The sequence below is a fragment of the Scyliorhinus canicula genome, chromosome 9 (assembly GCF_902713615.1).
Source record: "Scyliorhinus canicula chromosome 9, sScyCan1.1, whole genome shotgun sequence".
In the NCBI taxonomy this organism is placed as follows: domain Eukaryota; kingdom Metazoa; phylum Chordata; class Chondrichthyes; order Carcharhiniformes; family Scyliorhinidae; genus Scyliorhinus; species Scyliorhinus canicula.
Genome location: NC_052154.1, coordinates 60,274,971 through 60,295,697, shown reverse-complemented (window position 1 = coordinate 60,295,697; position 20,727 = coordinate 60,274,971). Strand labels below are relative to the sequence as shown.

The 20,727-nt window shown below is 40.3% G+C and overlaps 1 protein-coding gene and 1 non-coding gene across 2 annotated transcripts in view; one reads left to right on the top strand and one right to left on the bottom strand.

Moving 5' to 3' along the window:
* Nucleotides 1-2,078: 2,078 nt before the first annotated feature.
* The window catches only part of slc6a2 (solute carrier family 6 member 2), a 200,712-nt gene continuing 182,063 nt past the window's right edge, over nucleotides 2,079-20,727 (bottom strand). The window contains exons 11-14 of the mRNA XM_038806745.1: nucleotides 11,995-12,095; nucleotides 7,338-7,505; nucleotides 2,537-2,608; nucleotides 2,079-2,424 (exon numbers count right to left, since the gene is read on the bottom strand). Of these exons, the coding sequence (XP_038662673.1) occupies nucleotides 2,401-2,424; nucleotides 2,537-2,608; nucleotides 7,338-7,505; nucleotides 11,995-12,095 (365 nt within the window). The 3' untranslated portion in view covers nucleotides 2,079-2,400. The remainder of the gene's footprint in view (nucleotides 2,425-2,536; nucleotides 2,609-7,337; nucleotides 7,506-11,994; nucleotides 12,096-20,727) is intronic.
* Nucleotides 20,443-20,638, top strand: LOC119972046. Its single transcript, XR_005461978.1, has one exon. It is a non-coding gene; the product is annotated as a U2 spliceosomal RNA (small nuclear RNA).

Sequence of the window (20,727 nt, the reverse complement as noted above, 5' to 3'; positions counted from 1 at the left end):
AATGGTTTAGCTTTGGGACAGGATTCACCTCCTGGGTCAAACTGCTCTAAAGTGCTTCCATTCGGTTGCACATAGGCACTAGGTAGGAATGTCCACGGTCCCGCTATTTGCTCTGGCAATCAAGCCACTGGCGATTGCGCTCAGAGCAGCGAAGGGTTAAGAGGTATCGAAAGAGGAGACAGAGAACTGTCTCCCTTTATGTGAATGTCCTGCTCCTCGACATCTCAAACCACCGGATCAGCATGGGAGGGATAGGGAGCCTCCTCAGACGACAAGCTTAACCTTGAGATCTTCCCTGTGAAGCCGAAGGGGGGGGGAGGGGCAGAGTGGAGGGACTTCTGTTTAAACTGGCCTTGACCAAATTCTGCTACCTGGGGATCCAAATAGCCAATAGTTCCATAAATGGAACCTGACAAGTCAGGTTGAGAGAAGTTAAAAAGGATGTGCAGAGGTGGGGCCCACTCCTACTCTCCCTTGCAGGGAGGATACAGACAGTCAAAATAAACGTGTTGAGGGGCAGCATGGTGGCACAGTGATTAGCATTGCTGCCTCACAGCGCTGAGGTCCTAGGTCCTGGGGGGGGGGGGGGGAGAGACAGACAGACAGACAGAGAGAGAGAGAGAGAGGATCCAAAAGAAAGAGAAATGTGGGAGGCCTGGTCCTTCTGAAACCTACAGTTCTACCACTGAACGGACACTGCAGAAAGAGTACAGGGATGGGTCAAGGAGTAGAGCAGAGTGGGTGAGGATGGAGGAGAGTTCCTGCATAGAGACATCACACTCCCATTCCCCCCTGGCCAAATACTCATAGAGCCCAGTGGCAGTAGCCACGCTCTGAACGTGGTACCAAATGAGGCAACACTTCTGCCTAACCGTCCACAATGACCCTCATCTGCAGCAACCATAGGTTCATTCCGGCAATAATGTACGCCACCTTCAAAAGGTGGAGACAGGACAAGGGGACTCTGATGGTTAGGGACATGTACACAGACAACAGAGTAGTGACCCTGGGGGGAATTCACGGACAGGATTCAGTTACCAAGAGGGAATGATCTGAGATATATTCAAGTCAAGTGCTTCTTTCGAAAAGAAACAATGACGAGCCCCCAGATACCAGGACATCACAAACAGAAAACTGCTGAACGTGGGTGACCTATCGGAGGAGAACTGTGGGGACATGTATGGGCAACTGCTGGATGAGTTATGAGCAGGAACAGAAGATAGGAGCAGGAAGGTCAAAGCCACAAGGGACCGGTCTGATTGCAAGCTGAGGCCCAAACCAAATTAAATATAAATGCCTATAACTATGTGTCTCGGCCGTATTCGGGAATGTAAAATATGTATGTCAGTTAAAGGGGGGTCACGACCACAGTTGTTGTTATGAAAATGCTCACTTGTAAATATACATGTTGGTTTTTGTGTGGCTTCTTTCTGATAAGGTATAATTTATAATTTGTTGGATATAAAATATGAAAACTCAATAGAAAGAAAAAGAAACAAGATGGTTGGCAAAGTTCACTTGAATACTTAACACATTTGAACTATATCCTCTTGTGCACCATTTTGACATGGATTGAAACAGGTGAACAGAGGCATAATTTAACATTTCAACATAAACCCTGCCAATAAAATTCTATTCGTGGAGGTGAAATTCTCTTCTCTCTGGTTATTAATGAGGGAGATTATTCCCAAAATACCTCATCAAAATGAACATGTTGAAGACATTGGCAGTAATTTATGACTTCAGAAGCAGTAGAAATTATGAGATGACAAAATTCTGCAAGAAGTTTACATTTTACAAATGTATAACTTCAAAACAAATATGGATTTGTTTCAATCCAAGTCAAAATGGTGCACAAGAGGATATACAAGAGGGTATATCCTCTTGAAAACAAGATCGATACGAGAGATTGACGGCTGTTAATTAAGAAATGGAGGAAGCTGATGTGTCTGTCAGTTTGAAATATCGGATTTAAAAATAAAAGAATAGTGTCATGCAAAATGTTTATCTTCTTCATTTTGGCACTGACAAGAAATTAGCCGGAAAACACTGCTGGATTCTTTCAAATGTCTAAAAGGTTTTTTTTTGTAGATGTATGCCTGTGGTGCTAATAAAGAAAATGGTGATATTCCAGATTAAACAATCAATGTCATGTCGACACCTGTAATTTGTCAAACACCCGTGAACAAAAGCAGGAGTTACAAAATAAATAAGTCTGCTGTGCTGTTACCCAAAGGTCAAGAGGTCAACCAGCCACACCGCAGCGTAACAGATATGGCACTGAACTTGAGCTGTAATGGAATCTGACATTTCTGAAAATTTTAATAGAAATAACTTTCAACGTCCAGGAATTTTCTTATTTCCATTGCATCTCTTGTATTATAGGTGTTTTGGAAGTGTTCATATTGCAAGCCAATGTTTGAGCTGTGAAGCGATCAAATGACAGTTCAAAAAGTTACAGTCATAATAGTCACTTGTTACTTGACAGTGGAAAATGCAGCATTTTAATAGATTTAGTAGGAATTGTTTTACTTACCTTAAACTGTTGCACTTTTCCTTGCTCCACAAGATAATGTTCATTTTCAGGGGTGATGCAGTATGCTATTCTCTAAAGGAGAGGTACATTATTTATTACAATGGTTTGTGAAGTTACTTTCTAAAATATATCCACTTCACACGTTCGGCTGGTTCTGCTCTCCCCTCATTTTATTTGTCCTGTCCTGTCCAGTGTCTCCTATATAACCTTTCTTTCAGTTGGGAAGGTTTAGGATTTTGCTACAGCTCATGGGCGGGATTCTCTGCAGCACCGCACCGAAATTGTGTTTGGAGTGGGGGCGGAGAATCAACCTTTAGGCGGGAATCATAGCCAGCGATGCTCCCATGATTCTCCGGTCCCCGAGACTTGCTCGCACGTGGATTAACAGAGCCCCCCCCTAGCAATTCTCCGGGCAAAACTGGCCGGGTTCCCGATGGCGTGGTTCTAACCGCGCATTGCCGGTAGGGAACCTCGGGTGGCGGCTGTGGACTCAGTCTGCGGCCGCCCTGGTGTGGGACGGAGGGGTTGAGCACCGAGGGGTGGCCTCATGGGCGGCCAGGGCAGCGATCGGGCATCTCAGCTCCGCGGGCGCACGCCATCTCGGGGGGGCCTATATTGTCGATGTCGGTCCACGGTCCGAGTCCGCCATGGCGTACCGCTGCAGGCCACCGTGCGCATGCGCGGACTCCCGACCGAACGTGAGGGGCCCCATATCTGCAGCCAGAGCTTCGAGAAGCACTTACGGGGCCCTGCCAGCCCCCTACAGGTAGGAGAATCACTGTAAATTTTTACATGGAAAGTCTGGCGTGAAACGCCAGCGTTTTTACGCCAGTGTGGGGACGTAGCCCATTATCCGAGAATCCAGTCTGTTATTCGGAACACCAAAATCAATTTTTTTTTTAAAAAGCAAGATATATTCTCAAAAATAAAGTTTGGCAAATGTACCACAGCATTCCAGTTCTAGGAACTATAGCTTAAAAAACCAAGCGACTATTTTAAACCTGATATGCAAATATTGTGCTCTCTAACTAAACTTTCCAAATTGCTCAAAAAAGTCATGAAGGGCGACAGTCAAGGGGAGATGGTTAGATTTCCTCGTGTTGGAAATGGTAATTGCCAGACACTTGTGTGACGTGAATGTTATTTGCCACTTAGCCTGAATGTTGTCCTGGTCTTGCTCCATTTGGATTTCATAGAATTAAAAAAAATTTTTTTTTTGGACTGCATTACTATCTGAAGCGTTGTGAATGGTAATAAACATTGTACAGTCATAAGCGAACATCCCCACTTCTGACATTATGATGGAGAGAATGTCATTAAAGCAGCTGAAGATGGTTGGGTCTAGGACACTACCCTGGGGAACAACTGGAGCAATGATTGGCCTGCAATAACCATAACCATATTCCTTTGTACTCGATATAATTCCTACCTCTGGCTGTTTTTCCACTGATTCCTATTGACATCCATTAACCAGGGTTCTTTGAAGCCACAGTCGGTCAAATGCTGCATTTATGCCATGGGCAGTCACTCTCCCCTCCCCTCTTGAATGCAGATCTTTTGTCCACATTAGGACCAAGGCTGTTTTGGGATTAGGAGCCGAGGCCCTGGCAGAACCCAAACTGAGCAAGTTATTGCTGCGTAAATGCCACTTAATGCACTGTCAGTGGGCGGATCCTAACTCTGGGTCATGTGCCGTGTGGGTGGTATTGCACCCAGTCCCACATTAATCATGTATGCACCAGATGCTACTACTACAATGAGGTATCAATCCTGCACCCTCCTGCCTGATTGAATGTTCCCCGTGTTCAAGCGAGCCTTGCGGCGAGGGGGGCAGCAGCAAAATCTGATTTTCCACCGAAAATAAACTGATTTTAGTTCAATAAATTAGGAGATAATTTATTTTTTTAAATTTCAAAATGTAATTCCCCATTGGCACAGGTATAACATCATCTTCATTCACTGGTGCCTCCAATGTTTTTGCAATGTTTAAAATTGTTTGCAGATGTATATCACAGGAAAAACAAGCAGAAAAACCAGATCAAAATGCAGGGGCTTTCTCAGAACTTTTAAAGGATTATTGTTTGACATTTGACAATGAACAGATATTTCTATGATTCACATCAAGTAAAACATGACTTATAGCCGTTCTGAATACAGTTCCACACTGTATTTTGAGAAAGTGATGTTCCCATAGAAATTGCATTTACAGCTCAACGATTGGAATCGTGGGATAAGCTTCAAATTGAAACAGTCTGGTGAGTGACTGGCAATTTGTTATATTTTTAGGGACGGCTTATTGGACTTGTTATTGTCCAAAGAGGGTAGACCATGTCACATCGAACAACAACACACATTTATATGGTTTTAATGCAGTAAAATGCCCTAAGACACTGTTTAGGAGCAAATTTATGACAGTGAATCAAAGAAGGAGGCATTAGGACAGGTAACCAAAAGCTTGTTTAAAGAGATGGGTTTATCGTTTTAACATTCCATGCTCATGTAGGCTAAGTGAACATGAAGACAATGATGCCTACTTGAATAACAACAGTAACTCCATTGCATAAAATATTGAATCATAATGTGCTGCAACATCATCTGTCTTTAGTTAGAATGGCCATTGCACGTTTATATTTATATGATTTTGTGTGACAACTCGCCGAAAAAGGTATGAGTAACAGGGTCACAGCAAGAGAGACTGAGCACGAGGGACTTGAGTCAGCTGAGAAAACAATTGTGTGTTCCGTTAACCCAATCGGACTGAAGAATTGTGAAATCAACAGCACGAAGACGGAGAATAATGTGTGAATTAAAGGGGTGAAATCAATGCCAAATCCGATAGAGAAAGAAATGGCGAGATGGAAAGAAAGATTGGATTGAGAAAGGGAGGGAGTGAGAGAGAGAGAGAGGAGATGCAAGGTTAAAAAAATAATTTTGAATTTTATACCTGAAAGTTTTAAAATCTTTGATATCAAATAAAACCTGAAGCAATGGGGCTCTACACTTATAAGAAGGGCCAGAGAGATTAGTTGGCAATGATTAACAGTTATCATATCGTTAAAAAGATACTTGCAATGACAAGACTGAGGGCAGGATTCATCGACCGCACCCGCCTGCCGACCAGAAATTCCTCCCAGCGGTCAATGGACTTTTGCATGGTCCACGTCCAGCCCATGGCAATCTTATGGCGGCGGGGGGTGGGGGGGAGTGCAGAAGAAGTAGCTTTCTGCAGTGAGTTTAGTTTGGATCCCACCCTCCATACAAATACAGCAATGTCACACCATTCGACACTGAGGCAGGCAGTGAGATTCTGTTTCAATAAGCTGGCAGAGAGGCACAAGTCAGACGGCAACTTTTGGAATTTCACCTTTAACCTTCCTCCTAGCTCACCTGAAATTGCTGCCTCCCTACGCATAAATGACAGCAAGTGCCACAAGACTAGTTTTAACAGAACAACGTGGCCCAATCTTTTTGTACACCAGTCATCTTCCCAAATTCATTTTTATTTATTATTTTGCCTGCTAGGAACATTTGTCTTAATCAGCAACAAGTGGAGGTTGTTTGTCTCAAATTTATATTAACGTGTTAATGGAAATTAATTTGCTACATGCATTATGGTGGACTCTGTTCATGCTGTGCAGATATCTATGCCCTGAGGTGGTGCATAAAGCAGGACTAGCACAGCATTACAGAGAAAAATAAATACCACTCCTGCTCCTCGCAGGGATGCTGCAACACGGAGCTATGAAGTAGCAAAAGGGGCCCCACCCTCCTTGCAACCACCTCATGTAACATCCATCACCTGCCATCAAACAAAGCATGGGTGTTGACTTGAACGTCATGTGCCTGCAACTTCATGTCTGCATCTTGCTATCTTCATTTTTGCCACTCATTTCTCAGCCCTCCCACCTTTCTAATTCAGCTGCCAATGGGTTCAAAGGCACCTTTTAAAGGCTTTCAGAACATTTCCCGGCTTATTGTGTCACTGCCTCATTAATTGTTCCAATTTCCTTAAATTTCACTTCCATTTTCCTGATCCCCCTCCTGAACATGGCTGAGTCCTCGCTGACTTCGGAGGTTTTTGTGCAGAATCCACAGTTTGAAGTAGATTTCAGTCCCCGGTTCTGGGCAGGTAGCCCAGCTCATGGTCAGCCACCAGCCGCCAGAGGTTACTTCCATTAGCATAAGGCCAGCAGGCTGCGAGTGGGAAGTGAGTGCCTCATCCATTCAAGGCCATTGCAATATCGGATGGCCTAAATAGTCTCCAGGTTGGAAGAAGGTGGGTCTGGCAGAGGGAGGAGAAACTATTTTCTGGAAGGGGGGGGGGATCAGGGTTTTTGTGTGTGGGCTCTTGGCCCTTCAGAAGTAATTGAACCGGTATCTGTTCAGCTGCTGTTTGGCAGGACTAGCAGCTGATGCTGAATGGAGTGTGCATGGTAAAGTTGGAAGGTGATACTTGGTGGTTTACGCATGCAATTTTTCATATAAATAGGGCTGAGGTGAGTTCTCCGACTTTTTAGGTGCAGGCCCGGGCAAACTAGAAATCAGATTTCAAGAGGCCATTAGGCAGGAACAGTTCTGTAAATCATGCCTTGCCATTTCCGCCAGGTTTCACCAGGTAGGAGACCTTAAAATCTCACTTTATTCTGAGTCATTTAAATTCCACTCTGAACCACTTGGGTGAAAACTACACCTACATCACAAAAATCAAAACTACAGTCTCCTTACAAAATATATCCTTCCATTTTAACCCTTCGTATGGTACAGATCTGTTTTTAAATGATGCAAATACACCAATACTAACCTCTTTTAAGGTGCCACGAATGGACAAGAGTTTGTAGATGGCGTAAATTGGTACTAGTGACATTGAAGACACTGCTATTCCCCATCCAACAAGGTTTGCCCAGTTTGGAAATATATATTCATCGTAGGTTAGAGGCTTGAATTTCACGATACTAACAATCACTACAAACTGGCAGAAGAAAAGCAAAGATGTAATGTGTTATTTAAAACAGGAAAGGTTCCCATGACGAAGGATAATGCAAAGTGCAGAAATTGCTCTTCAATATGACAATGTATATTTTTATAAATAAACAATCACTTTAAAGCTAAAGTAAAAATGCTTAAATATTTCCAAACTAATATGAAAATAATTCAGAATTTCACATGCTAAAAAATAAAGTTATGTTAAAAAACCTTTGTCTTAACAGCATCAGAGGTCACAACTTTCTACATCTAACCGAGTATATTTGAGATGAAGAAATACTGTCTAGCACACAATATTTCCTGAGTTCTTCTGACCCCAAAAAATGTTGATGGAAACAAACCCAAGGTGAACAAGTTAGTTAAATGTTCTTTGCATTTCCCTGATTGATGTCGGAACAGGAGAAGAAACTTAGTGAAATTTGTCTTTTAGGAGATTAAAGAATTTGATTGACTCCATAAAGAGTGAAAATTATTTTTTGCAGAAACAGCCAAGTGGTCATTTCCTGCCTCATGCCGTCTTATAGCATTTTAAAACCATTTTCATGCTCACCATCACCTATGGTTTCTTGAAATCTGATTTCCAGTTTGCACTTTGCAGGGGCTCTGCAGCAACTCACCAAGGCTCCTTTGACAGCACTTTCCATAACTGCAACCTCTACCACCCAGAAGGACAAGGGCAGCAGATGCATGGGAGCACCACCAACTGCAAGACCCCCTCCAAGTCACAAACCATCCTGATTTTCAAATACATCGCTGTTCCCTAGCTTCGCTGGGTCAAAATCCTGGAACTCCCTTCCTAACAGTACTGTGGATTGCAGCAGTTCAAAGCGGTGGCTCACCACCACCTTCTCAAGAACAATTAGGAATGGGCAATAAATGCTGGCCCAACCAGTGATGCCAACATTCTGTGAAATAATTTTAATAAACTATAATTTTTTTTCATAGAATCCCTACAGTGCAGAAGGAGGCCATTCGGCCCAATGAGTCTGCACCGACCTTCTGAAGGAGCACACTACCTAGGCCCAACCCAATCCCCCCATTCTATCCTCAGAATCCCATTTAGGGGCAATTTAGCATGACCTAAGCTGTGCATCTTTGGACTGTGGGAGGAAACCAGAGCACTGGGAGGAAATCCACGCAGACATGGAAAGAACGTGCAAACTCCATGCAGACATTCACCCGAGGTCGGAACTGAATTTGGGTCCCTGGGGCTGTGAGGCAGCAGTGCTAAACACTGCATCATGCCTCCCAACTGAAACTTTTAAATTTTTGCAGGTTATTTCCAAGAGTACAGGATAGGCTGAGTTTGTATTTACAGACTCCACTGTAACTGACAATTTATATTGTATAGTTGTCCAGTAAGTGAGAGAGATAACTAACTTGACCCCTTGTGGAAAGTGCAGAAAGGCTTGTTTTAATTATCCCTTCCACTACTGCAGTTCACTTCAATGTGCAACTGTTTTCAGAAGTCGAGTCAGACATGGGCAGATGTAGGAAATTGATATCATTGTCCTCAAATCTGTAACCTTCCAATAAAGAGGTGAGTGTTCTATCATATGGTATGGGAAGCATGATTCAAGGAGAATGGTCTATCTGGAGGCAGATTTTCAACATCTGTTTAATAGCAGATATTGTTTGCCAACTTTCCACAATGAACACAACATCATTTTTGGTCCTGTCACATAAAATCTGTTACCCAACAGAAGACTCGCAGATCTGAATGTCAAAGGCTGCACGTATTCTCTTGCAAAGAGGCAAGGTATAGCCAGGGAAATGCCAATGCAGCTAAATTCAATAAGACACATGTTACCTTGTTTTACAATTTGTTTCTGACAACTACCAGCTGCATTCCCAGAGACCTGCCAAAATTATACTGCTGCTCCGAAAGTAAATGTGACTAATTGTATAACCTTAGGGGAAGGTCTTTGTAAGAGCCAGTTCTACACAGCGTACACTTTCCATTTGTTGTAGAGTGCAAATATTTGGCCTAAAGTGTTCTAGTAATTTAATTAGTTGGAATTGGATACCTCTCTTTATGTATTCTACTTAATTAAGACTTTATTTAACTTCTGGAATAAAGCCGTTTTAAATATTTTAATAAAGCGCCACTTGACTGTTCAGTATTTCAACAACCGCTGATCATTTTATATCTTTGACTGCATTTTTTCCAATAAACACCAATTAACCACTGTTGCCTTATGGGGCCGAGGACCCGGGTTTGATCCCGGCCCCGGGTCACTGAGAGTGTGGAGTTTGCACATTCTCCCCGTGTCTCACATTAAATTGCCCCTTAATTGGGAAAATTCACAACATTAAAATGAAAGAACACCAATTAACACCCTTTTACTTTACCCAAGTATGAGCTGAAAAAGAGTTACATTTACTAAATTTATAACCAAGGAGGTAAATCGAACTCATGTCTTTAAAAATAATCTAAAGCAATTCTTTTTTCATTGAAGAATATGCATCTATACCTTGAACCTGATCAAACATAAACCTAAGAGTACTTTGTGTAGTCCTGGTCGCTACATTATATAAAGGATAGACAGGTACTGGGAAGATTGCAAAGATATTTACAACAGAGCTGCCAGGTTATACCCATTCGAGCAGGCTAGGTCCCTTTTCTCTGGGAAGGAGAAGGCTGAGGGGGTAACCTCCAGAGGTCTTTAAAATTATGAAAGGTTTTGACAGAAGCATAAAATTTAACAGTGCAGAAGAAGGCCATATGGCCCATTGAGTCTGCACTGACCCTCTGAAAGAGCACCAGTAGACCCACTCCCCGCCTAATTCCCATAAACCTGTTACCCCACCTAACCTGCACGCCTTTGGACACTAAAGGGCAATTTAGCATGGCCAATTCACCTAACCTGCATATCTTTGGGATTTCCACTTCTGGGAATGAACAAAGCTAGAGGGAATTGATATAACATAGTCATTTAAAAACACAAAACACAATTCAAAAGAAATGTATTTATCCAAAGAGTCATGAGAATGTGGAACTTATTATCACAGGAAGTAGTTCAGGTGAATAATATAGATCCATTTAAAGAGAGGCTAGATAAACAACTGAGTGAAAAGGGTATATCGGATTATGTTAACAGAGTTAGAGGGAGGATGGGATGAGGTTTAATGGTGGCATAAATGTCAGCATGGGCTGGGTTGTGTTGACTGCCCTGTTTTTATGATAAATATTCTATCTAATTTTGATTTAGAGATTGATTCATCAGGATCCATGTGACAAAGATATTTGTATCAACAATCAGATGAAAAGCCAATAATCAGGCAAACTGAATAATTTTACCTAATGAGGTGAGGGCAAATTCCAGTTAACATACTGAAGGCACTATTTGTTTCTTGAAGTTAAACTTTCATTCAGTACAAGTTCTGAACTCCTGCACATTGACAAACGTCAAGGTCCTTAGCACAGGGTTCTAGTAACTATTTGAAACCGAGGTAGATGCAAATTGTGGTGAGGGATGGGACAGTGGAATTAGGTTGGGATTGTTTCAATAAAGAATCGGTGGAGGTATGATGGCCTCTTTCTGTGTAATACCCTTTTGCCTCTTGGTTCTAGGAATAGATCCTTACTAAGTCGATTAAACTTAATAATAATAATCTTTATTAATGTCACAAGAGGGCTTATATTAACACTGCAATTAAGTTACTGTAAAAATCCCCTAGTCTCTACACTATGGCGCCTGTTCAGGTACACTGAGGGAGAATTCAGAATGTCCAATTCACCTAACAAGCACGTCTTTCGGGTCCTGTGGGAGGAAACCGGAGCACCCGGAGGAAACCCAGGCAGACACGGGAGAACGTGCAGACTCCACACAGACAGTGACCCAAGCTGGGAATTGAACCCGGGTCCCTAACGCTGTGAAGCAACAGTGCTAACCACTGTGCTACTGTGCCACCCGTATGGCAAGGAGAAAATGCCAAATGTTAGGATCTTTAGATATATTGGAAAATTTGTGAATACTACAATTGTATTTCAAACAGTGCCTCATTCCCCATATAAAAATATCCCCAAACCTTTCTCTAAAATATCCCACTTTTGAACTTAGATATTTACCTTTTGGCCCAATGCTCTCTTAGATCCTGACTCAACCACGTAAAATGAGATAAAGGAACAAGTCCACAGAGGAACAGCTCCGAACTCATGATTGATAGAAGGTGCAATTGTGGCGAAATAGGGCAGGTATGGAAATGTTTTCTACCATCCTCCAGGATGGCTTCTGTAGAAAATGTGGGAACTTAATTTAGGACTCCAGTAATTGGTGGGTGGGAATGAGGGGCAGGCACATCTTTTAAGATTTAAACCATTTCCTGCATCACATCCTCTTTTTATTCCATCTAAATTAAAAAATGACCATTCATAAAGAAGCAAGTAGTCTGCCACCTGGGTTGACAGTCTGCCTTCATGACGTTTCACATTGTTTTAAGACATTGGGCCAACTTCACTACTGCTTGCTTACCAGTAAAAAGGTTGGACTAACAAACTTCCAGCAGAGCCTCCAGTAGAGACCTGGTTTGAAGCCGGTCATTCGCTTGATATCTTCACTGAATCTGTCAACTCCTAGAGCAGAAGCAATTCCAAAACACATTAGAACATCAGCTAAATCGTGGGTGGGACACTTCACCATCCTTTTCAATTTAGTTGCCAAAGAAACAATGCCATTTTATTTCAAGTCACAAAAGAAATAGCAATCTAATTGCCCACTAGCAAGCGAACATTATAATTTCTGAACACATTCTCTACATGCGAGAAACCAGTTTTACAAAGGATATATAGTCGAAGATCGAGCTGAGTTTCCTTGACTTCAAGACTGACTCAAGGACCAATTCAGAGAAAATAACAGATGATGTGTCGAAGGCAGCTAGGCAGTTTTAAAAATACATTTGCCATGAATAACCCTTTCATGTCCCTCGGGGTATCTCTTGAATAAAATAATGCATGTCAAAGGGATAGATTATTGAACTGCAGTAAAACAAAATGGTTCTTAAATTCAAATCAGATGGATGAAACTAAGAAGCAACATGACTAGCCCTTTGGCAAAGTGAGAAATGCATTTCAAACAAGAAATGATTAGACAAATAAATTTACGTAAACCAAACTCCACATTCCAAACCATTGAGTTGGAACCCCGTTTGTCAAAATGGAGAGAAATGGAGTAAACCAACAATATATGAGATCACTCACCAGATTAAATCTTTGCAAAGCGCATCTGCATGTTAATATTTTACATGACAGAACAAGACGATGTACTGACAACTATGAGAACGACTGTCTCATTAATTTGAATTACACTCTGTTCAGATCTCGACTCATGGCATTGGAGTCAAATATTTAATTTTCACAAGAATGTAATGGAAAAGTCAATTCATTGCTGAGATGAAACAGTTTACAAACCCGTTGTAAAATGTTTGCTTTGCACCAATTTCTATTGTAGCACAGTACAGTAGCAGCAAAGCCAAAGCATTGTCAGACTGTCTCCTCTGGATTTCGCTCCACTTGCCAACAGTTAATGTGTGGTTAGTTTGAGGATTTCATTCCCCAGTTACATACAAAATGTATCAGCTCTAGATGCAGCAATAACACTGCAGTTTTTACATAGATGTGAAGGAGCGAAAACAAGAGCGCAACAAAGCCATTCAAATTAACGATGCAGATGTGCGCAATCCTATTAGTTCCTCATTAAAGCAAGATTTTCTTGTCTGGATTAGTTATGCAATACAATAAATTTAATTTAACTGGTTTAGCCCACTGCACATTAATTTATCACAAATGTGACAACTCTAGTTGACAAGAAATATCAAATCCACAAATATGAAATTCAGGTTAAGTGAAAAATCCATTGATGAAAACCCTTTAAAAGTACAACTTTCTGCCATTCAACAAAACTTTAATCCATTTTAATGTGAGACTCCATAAGCAGGCATTCAGAAGGAATTAACGATACAAATCAGATAAGCAATCCAATTTTCAAAAAAAGCAGGCTGCTATAGTGATCCTTCAAACACAGAAGCAAAATAGTGAAAAAGATACCGAGACTGGTAATTATTTACGCAATTTTTATTATCCTAAACAGGATTATATTGAGTCTATTTATAGTTAAGTAAATTTGAAAAAAAACTTACTTCGTAGGTTGTTGTTAACCAAGATCTGGTACTTGCATCAGCTGCTTCAGGGCAAAAGCAGTGAGTTCTCCAACAAGGGATCAGCCGGTCATTTGTTAATACAAAGGTAACTAATGCCTCTTTCAGGCATGGGATCTGGATGTCTTTTATTTCCTACACCCAGTATGGTTGGTGGTGCACATCTGGCCGGAAATGTGTAGCCTGGCATAATGGAGGCTTAGTAGGCTGGATTATTTAACTTTGAAATGAAAATCGCTTGTCACAAGTAGGCTTCAAATGAAGTTACTGTGAAAAGCCCCTGGTCGCCACATTCCGGCGCCTGTTCGGGGAGCCTGATACGGGAACTTTTAGTAGGCACTTATGTTATCAGCCCCACCTTCAGTTGTTCTTTGATCAGGTTTAAAAATCCCAATTTATTGTATACCATTTTTCTACAACAGAAGGATTTCAAACGGTTTTCAAAATAATTTATGGAGTTACAGTCTTATGCTTTGCGACATCGCAATTCATCATCATGGCACTCAAATAAAGAAAAGTATTTTAAAAGGCATTTTATTTATAATGGAATAGTAACAGTTTATGAAACAGTAAGATTTATGATATTTACATTGGCTGCACTAAGAATGAATCCTGAATGATAAATTTGTATTTAGAAGACTACGGACCAGATTATCATTTGTCAGACTGAGAATACAAGCCTTAATCTGTTGCTTCAGCTGCGGTTCTGTGCAAATGAACTTTAAAATGTTTCAGTTAGATTAATATTCCCTTATTAAGACAAGCCACAGAAAACAAGGCTCTCCAGCAATTAATAATAAGTTTCAATTCTCAAAGAATTATTCATTTGAACAGGGTATATGGTTGAATTAAATTTGCTCCAAAATTGTAGCATCCAAACACTTTATGCTTTTGTCTGAAATTTTGTTCAATACTATTTTAACTTGGGTCAGAACTATTTGTTTTAAGCCTATAATATCAGTGATAGTTTTCATGCAGTGAAGACCTAGTCAGCATCTAATAAGCATCATGTGGAACAATGAGATCCAATCAGTCTTAGTGGCTGTGTAGAACATGTTAATACCGTATGCATTGTGCATAATCAGCCTGCACATCAACTGCATACTGCATCAGATTTTACTGCAATTGAGGCAAAGCACCTTTGTATTGCTGGACTGTCCAATAACGAGCTCCAACTTCTTGAGTACATGTTTCCAGAGCGTATATCAAGAGAGGACAACAAGAAATGTCCATTGAGCTTCCCTCTCCAGATAAAGTCACTCTTCATTACTGAATCTTCCTTTTCTTGGCTTCCAAAGGGGGTTCTACATATTGAATCATTTTGTTCTAATCATTTAAGTCCTGCATACATTGGCTGAGTTTTGCTGCCAGTCAGCAGCCCTCTTCCTAGTGCTCATTAAGCTGGCACCATTAATGCTGAATGTGAAAAGCACCAATCCCTTTAAAAACATTTAAATTTGTCTGACCTTGGCACTAGAGTGCAAAGTAATCTACTTGACCCATTGCACACTGCTCACAGGTTTTGCACCATAACTGCATTATTAGTCCCATACTTCATTTATACCAGTAATTCGTTCCAGGGCCTACTTCAGTCTGTCAGATTTTGAGCATTTCTTATCATAGATATGACTGCCACATGTTTCCACAGTCTATCCCTTTCCAGGTCCAATGTCCGTCTATTGTGCAAATGTTAGTGGAATTAAAAACCAGGAGGGATGTAAACTTGGCTGCAAACTGGGTTTATACAATGAAAAGTCCAAAATTCACGGAAAAGTGAAGGATGTGACTAAAATGAAAATTGCCCCCTAAATTCTAGCCTCAAAGCAGCTTTGTACTCAAGTTGCGGAATATGTTTGGCAATGGGACACTTTCAAGGGAATACCCAGGATGATCATCAAGTTCCTCTGTGCAAAATAAAGCATTACCAGATAGGTTTGTCTTCTTCTGCCCAACAACCTTCAGCAATCTAAAACTCAGAAGTGCATCTCCAAGACAGCCAGTGTGACATTTTTCCCATTTCCCACACATGCCATCATGTGGACTCCCTGCCAAGCACCTTAACTTGTAGGGATTGCTGTGTTTTAACTACACCCACTAGGACCTGAATCATAACTGTACAAATGTATAACAATAAGACCTTTGTAGTTAGTATCACTTTGAGTTGGATACGAATCCTGGTTAATATTTGTAACTACAGATACCAATTAGGCATACAATGAATTTCACAAAGTTTCAATGATAACTATATTTCCCTTTAGCGGTTCTGTTGTGAGAAAGGTAGCTGCAGTTAAATTAATTTCCTGGGTAATAATTTTGGTCATTTGACACCATGGGATTTATCTCAATTTAAATTGATACAGTCCATGTCAATGTGATGTTTACCCAGTCTGCTGCTGCAAACATGGGGGTGTGACAGGAATAAAGGCATTTGTGACTGAATCTCATGAATCATTATTTGGATGAGCATCTGATATTGTTCCTAAGTCTTTCTACATTTAATTTATAAGAAACATTGTGTGAACTAAATTAAATGCAAGCATGTGCCAACAATATGATAAAAGTCCTATTGTCGACCTAGCTTCCAGTCATTCCCTGACTCCACAAAAGTCCTGAATCTACATTGTAGGTCTGATTTGGTTAAAAGAACAACTTTTACATGTCCCTTCCCACCGCTGAAAACATGCCTGGCATGGGGCTGCAAAATCCAGCCATGGTGTCATTCTTGTGGTGATTATGTCACATGCAAGTGGTATAATTTGTATTTTGGTGATGGTTACATTCAGTGTTTGTGAAGAAACAAAAATTCAAGTGTTTATTCTTGCCCTGTGTCTATTTCATAGCTGGTTCCTGGAACCATTGTTATCTTACAATAATTTACTAAACCAAAGCAGTTCACACGATAAATGGGAGATCCATATTGGTATTGGCATGAATTCTGCATAGGAATGAAGGCACCTTTCAAGCAATGGTTTTTTAATTTAAAAAACCACTGCATCTTTTCTTTTCATCCTTTCTTCCACTCTTACTATGTGAGACAATGCATGTACTAATTAACAAATGGCAGTCCTATACATAAATAAATGCTGTAGGAGTGCATAAAATGCTACATATAGGTGTAGGGAGTATTTAATGAGCAAAAACTAGCTTTGGCTGAACAATCAACGTTTCAAACATTTAGCTTAACAATAGCGGGATGTGGGGGGTGGGGTTCTGATCCTGCCCACTGCTGTGATCATCCAGTCTCGCACAAAGTCAATGGACCATTGGCTGAACCGACTCATCCTCTGAGGCAGATCCCGCCACAGTGGAGCCGGAGGATCTAGGCACAATGGAATGTTAATCATGGCCATTCTTGACCAACATCCTATAACAACATCCTATTGAGGCAACTGAAAATAAAAACACTGCATTGGGCTCACAATCTCTGCCTATTTGTACACAAAATTAACATCCACTTTTGAAGAAAGGATGCATGTCTTTACTGATATGTTAAATCATTTCAGAACTGCAGCTACAAAGTCTGATTTCACAAGCAGAGGTGAGAATCTAGTTGTTGGACACTGAACGAAAACAAATGAGGCTAATTGCTAAAGTTATTTTTTGACTAATACTCCATAAAGTAGTGGCTAATGTACAAGTGTTACATTAGTTACGTACACATTATGCACATATATCACAAGCTAACTTGTGCTGAGAGGGTCAATTTGAGGCAAAACTCAAATAAAGTTACTCTGAAATCAGACATGACGCACAGAAATTAAACTGTTCCATTCCCAGTTACTAATATTTTAAAATAAGTAGAAAGAACAAGTGATTCGAAGAATAAGTGCACAGTTATGAATCTTTCAGAGTAATTTGATGTAAGCAGGTTGAACTGTTAACATGCTTTCCATGAATGTTTGGATGAATGTTCATTGACTTTTGAACTTATGAGCTGCTTTTAAGTTGAACTCCAAACAAGTTAGAAAGTATATTTGTTCAATGCTTTCAGTGCCAATTTAATTGTCATTTCAAAGCACATCATGGCGAAATGGAATACTATGAATTCTTTCCAACAGTTTGTTTTAAAATTGTCAGGATTAAGAAGTTACCCCAAATAACTTGAAATGTGCATAAACATTATGAATATCTTGATTAATATAAATGTGTATTTGAACATTATGGAGTATGAGCTTGTTTTCAAAGAAAGTTCAGAACACAGTTAATAATTTTCTTCTATGTTACAAAGATCAAGTTAGTGAATGTTCACAATTATTGATCGTTGTAAATATGCATTAATTACTAATAAATATCAACTTTGTTTGGAATAGGCTGAAGTGGAAAGTACAAACTTCTGTTAAAGCACATAATTAAGTCATTCTAATTGTTTTACACACATTTGCTAAGATTTGCAAAAGGCAACAGTGACACTTGTAATTGCATTGTGGTGGCATTTCATGCATTTTATGCCACCACAATGCAATTATATGACTTCCGTCATTATTCTCAAATCCAAATGCCTCAACAAAATTCAGTTTCTTTAAATGTCATGTCTACCTCAAGGGCATTGACAATGATCCCATTGGGTCATTTGGACTGCTGGAATCTTTTTCCAGTCCAGAGGTAGAGGATAAAATGCCAGATTGCATTATCAGCAGACTTTAATTAAAGCTCAGGGCTGTAATACCATATCGTCTTCCAAACATCAGGTCATCTTCTGTCATTTGAAACATTAACTAACAACCTCAAATGGCCCTGGTACCAATCAGACAGTTTTAGAATTGGAGACTACAAATGCAGTAATCCGACTGGTATATGGAAACGGGTCTAGATTTGAGGAATATCATTATAAACAATGGAATGTTTATATAAGTGGTCACGCCCATTTTCATAAACAGTAATGAACAAAATCAGTCATGTTTAAAAAAAAAAGCAAAAGAAAATGCATGAATATTAGTTTTCAAAATCATCACCATCCATTTGAAAACATCAGAATAATTAGAGAAATGGGTGATAATGCTGTTCTCTGAAAATTCATGTTATTTAGCAATATGATTTGGACATTTTGATGATGTATGACTGAATTGGTTTTAACATTCACCAAATTATTATTTTTTTTCAAAAGTCATCACTATTTCTTTGACGATAAAAAATATACTTTCCTACAACTATATGAGGGAGTATTAAGATCAATGAACATTTCATGTAAAAAGACCGACAATAAGAAAAAAAGTTTCATACAAACCAGGAAAACAAGGGCCGTGATTCAGCGGACAGTAGTTAAAGTCCACTGTCTTGCACATTATTTTGTCTGTGTCTTACACAATATGCTTATATTATAGTATAAGCATATTGTGAATAATATGAAATTCTATAATTTTCAAGAATAAAAAATTGTAATTGTGAAACCTTTATTATTCTCTCCTCATAGTCATTAAGATTAATTTCCAACTTAATCATATGGTTAGATTTGACAGTTTATCACAGCTAAATTAACATATCAGTAGAAAGGGCAGCACGGTAGCATTGTGGATAGCACAATCGCTTCACAGCTCCAGGGTCCCAGGTTCGATTCCGGCTTGGGTCACTGTCTGTGCGGAGTCTGCACATCCTCCCCGTGTGTGCGTGGGTTTCCTCCGGGTGCTCCGGTTTCCTCCCACAGTCCAAAGATGTGCAGGTTAGGTGGATTGGCCATGATAAATTGCCCTTAGTGTCCAAAATTGCCCTTAGTGTTGGGTGGGGTTACTGGGTTATGGGGATAAGGTGGAGGTGTTGACCTTGAGTAGGGTGCTCTTTCCAAGAGCCGGTGCAGACTCGATGGGCCGAATGGCCTCCTTCTGCACTGTAAATTCTATGATCTATGATCTATGATCTCCAGGTAACAATGAATTTGCACACAGAAGCTTACACCTATAGCAAACTTGCTATGCAGAAAGAAATTCAAAAAGTATGGGTCATTAGAAAGCCTAATATTACCAGAAGGTGTGGTTTTGTTGTCTCTTTGATTCTGAATTATAATTGTATCCATCACTTTTGGAGGTGGAGAATTATTTGCAAGCTGAATCCTCTCCCATCAGATGAGGAGAGGAAATCATTATTTCTTCTGTAATACTGCAAGGCCATGGCAAAATGTTTACACTCCATTCATAGATGCGAATGGCTGGGTTTTACTGGGAGACCTGACCATCTCATCATTTTCTACAGCCTTGGTTGATTTATCAGGTAATATATGTAATTTTCACCCTGCAAGGGTGTAAAGATGGTCGCAGGGCCTTCTATGGCTGCTTTGACAATAGCATCACAGCAATCTAAGAAGAAGCATATTTACTGTAGGATCACTGTCATAGAGGTCTAGAAATAGCACAGAAATGAACCTAACTGTTCTAATCCCATTTTCCAGCACTTGGCCCATAGCCTTATTATGCTTTGGCATAACATCTTAATACTTTTTAAATGTTATGAGGGTCTCTGTCTCCACCATCCTTTCAGGCAGTGAGTTCCATTATTCGACCTTTGCTTGTCCCTTTCCCCAATAGTCTTCCCTTGTCAATAAAATCAGGGATTAGAACATTATAACATTTTTCTACTGGTGTCGTCCAGTGCCATAACCACCAATAAAACAGAAATTGGCTAAATTCACGCAAGTGAAGACAGAAAGTTAAATTGATGATCTGACTGGGAAATTAAACTCTTCTAACAGAGCTATCAGTTCAAAGTAGGGAATGACAGCACCGTTGGTGCGCCTACACCGCAGGGACTGTAGCGGTTAAAGAAGGCAACTCACCACAACCGTCTCACCACTCGACCTTTGGGTAAGATCAAGCGTAAGATCAAGTGTAATAGGTGTTCTTGTCAGCTTGGATCTGGTATGTCCCTTGTTTGGGGACCATGAACTGAATTGGTTTTTGGAGCAAGCAAGATGAATTAGGGGCTTGCCCCGTCCACTCTGCGCACTGCCTGCATATCTCGGAGAAAGGAATAAATAAAAAGAAAAAAAGGGATGGACAACAAATGCTAAGCTAGCCAGGACTGCCCACATCCTGCAAAAGAATAAATACATTGATTCAATAATA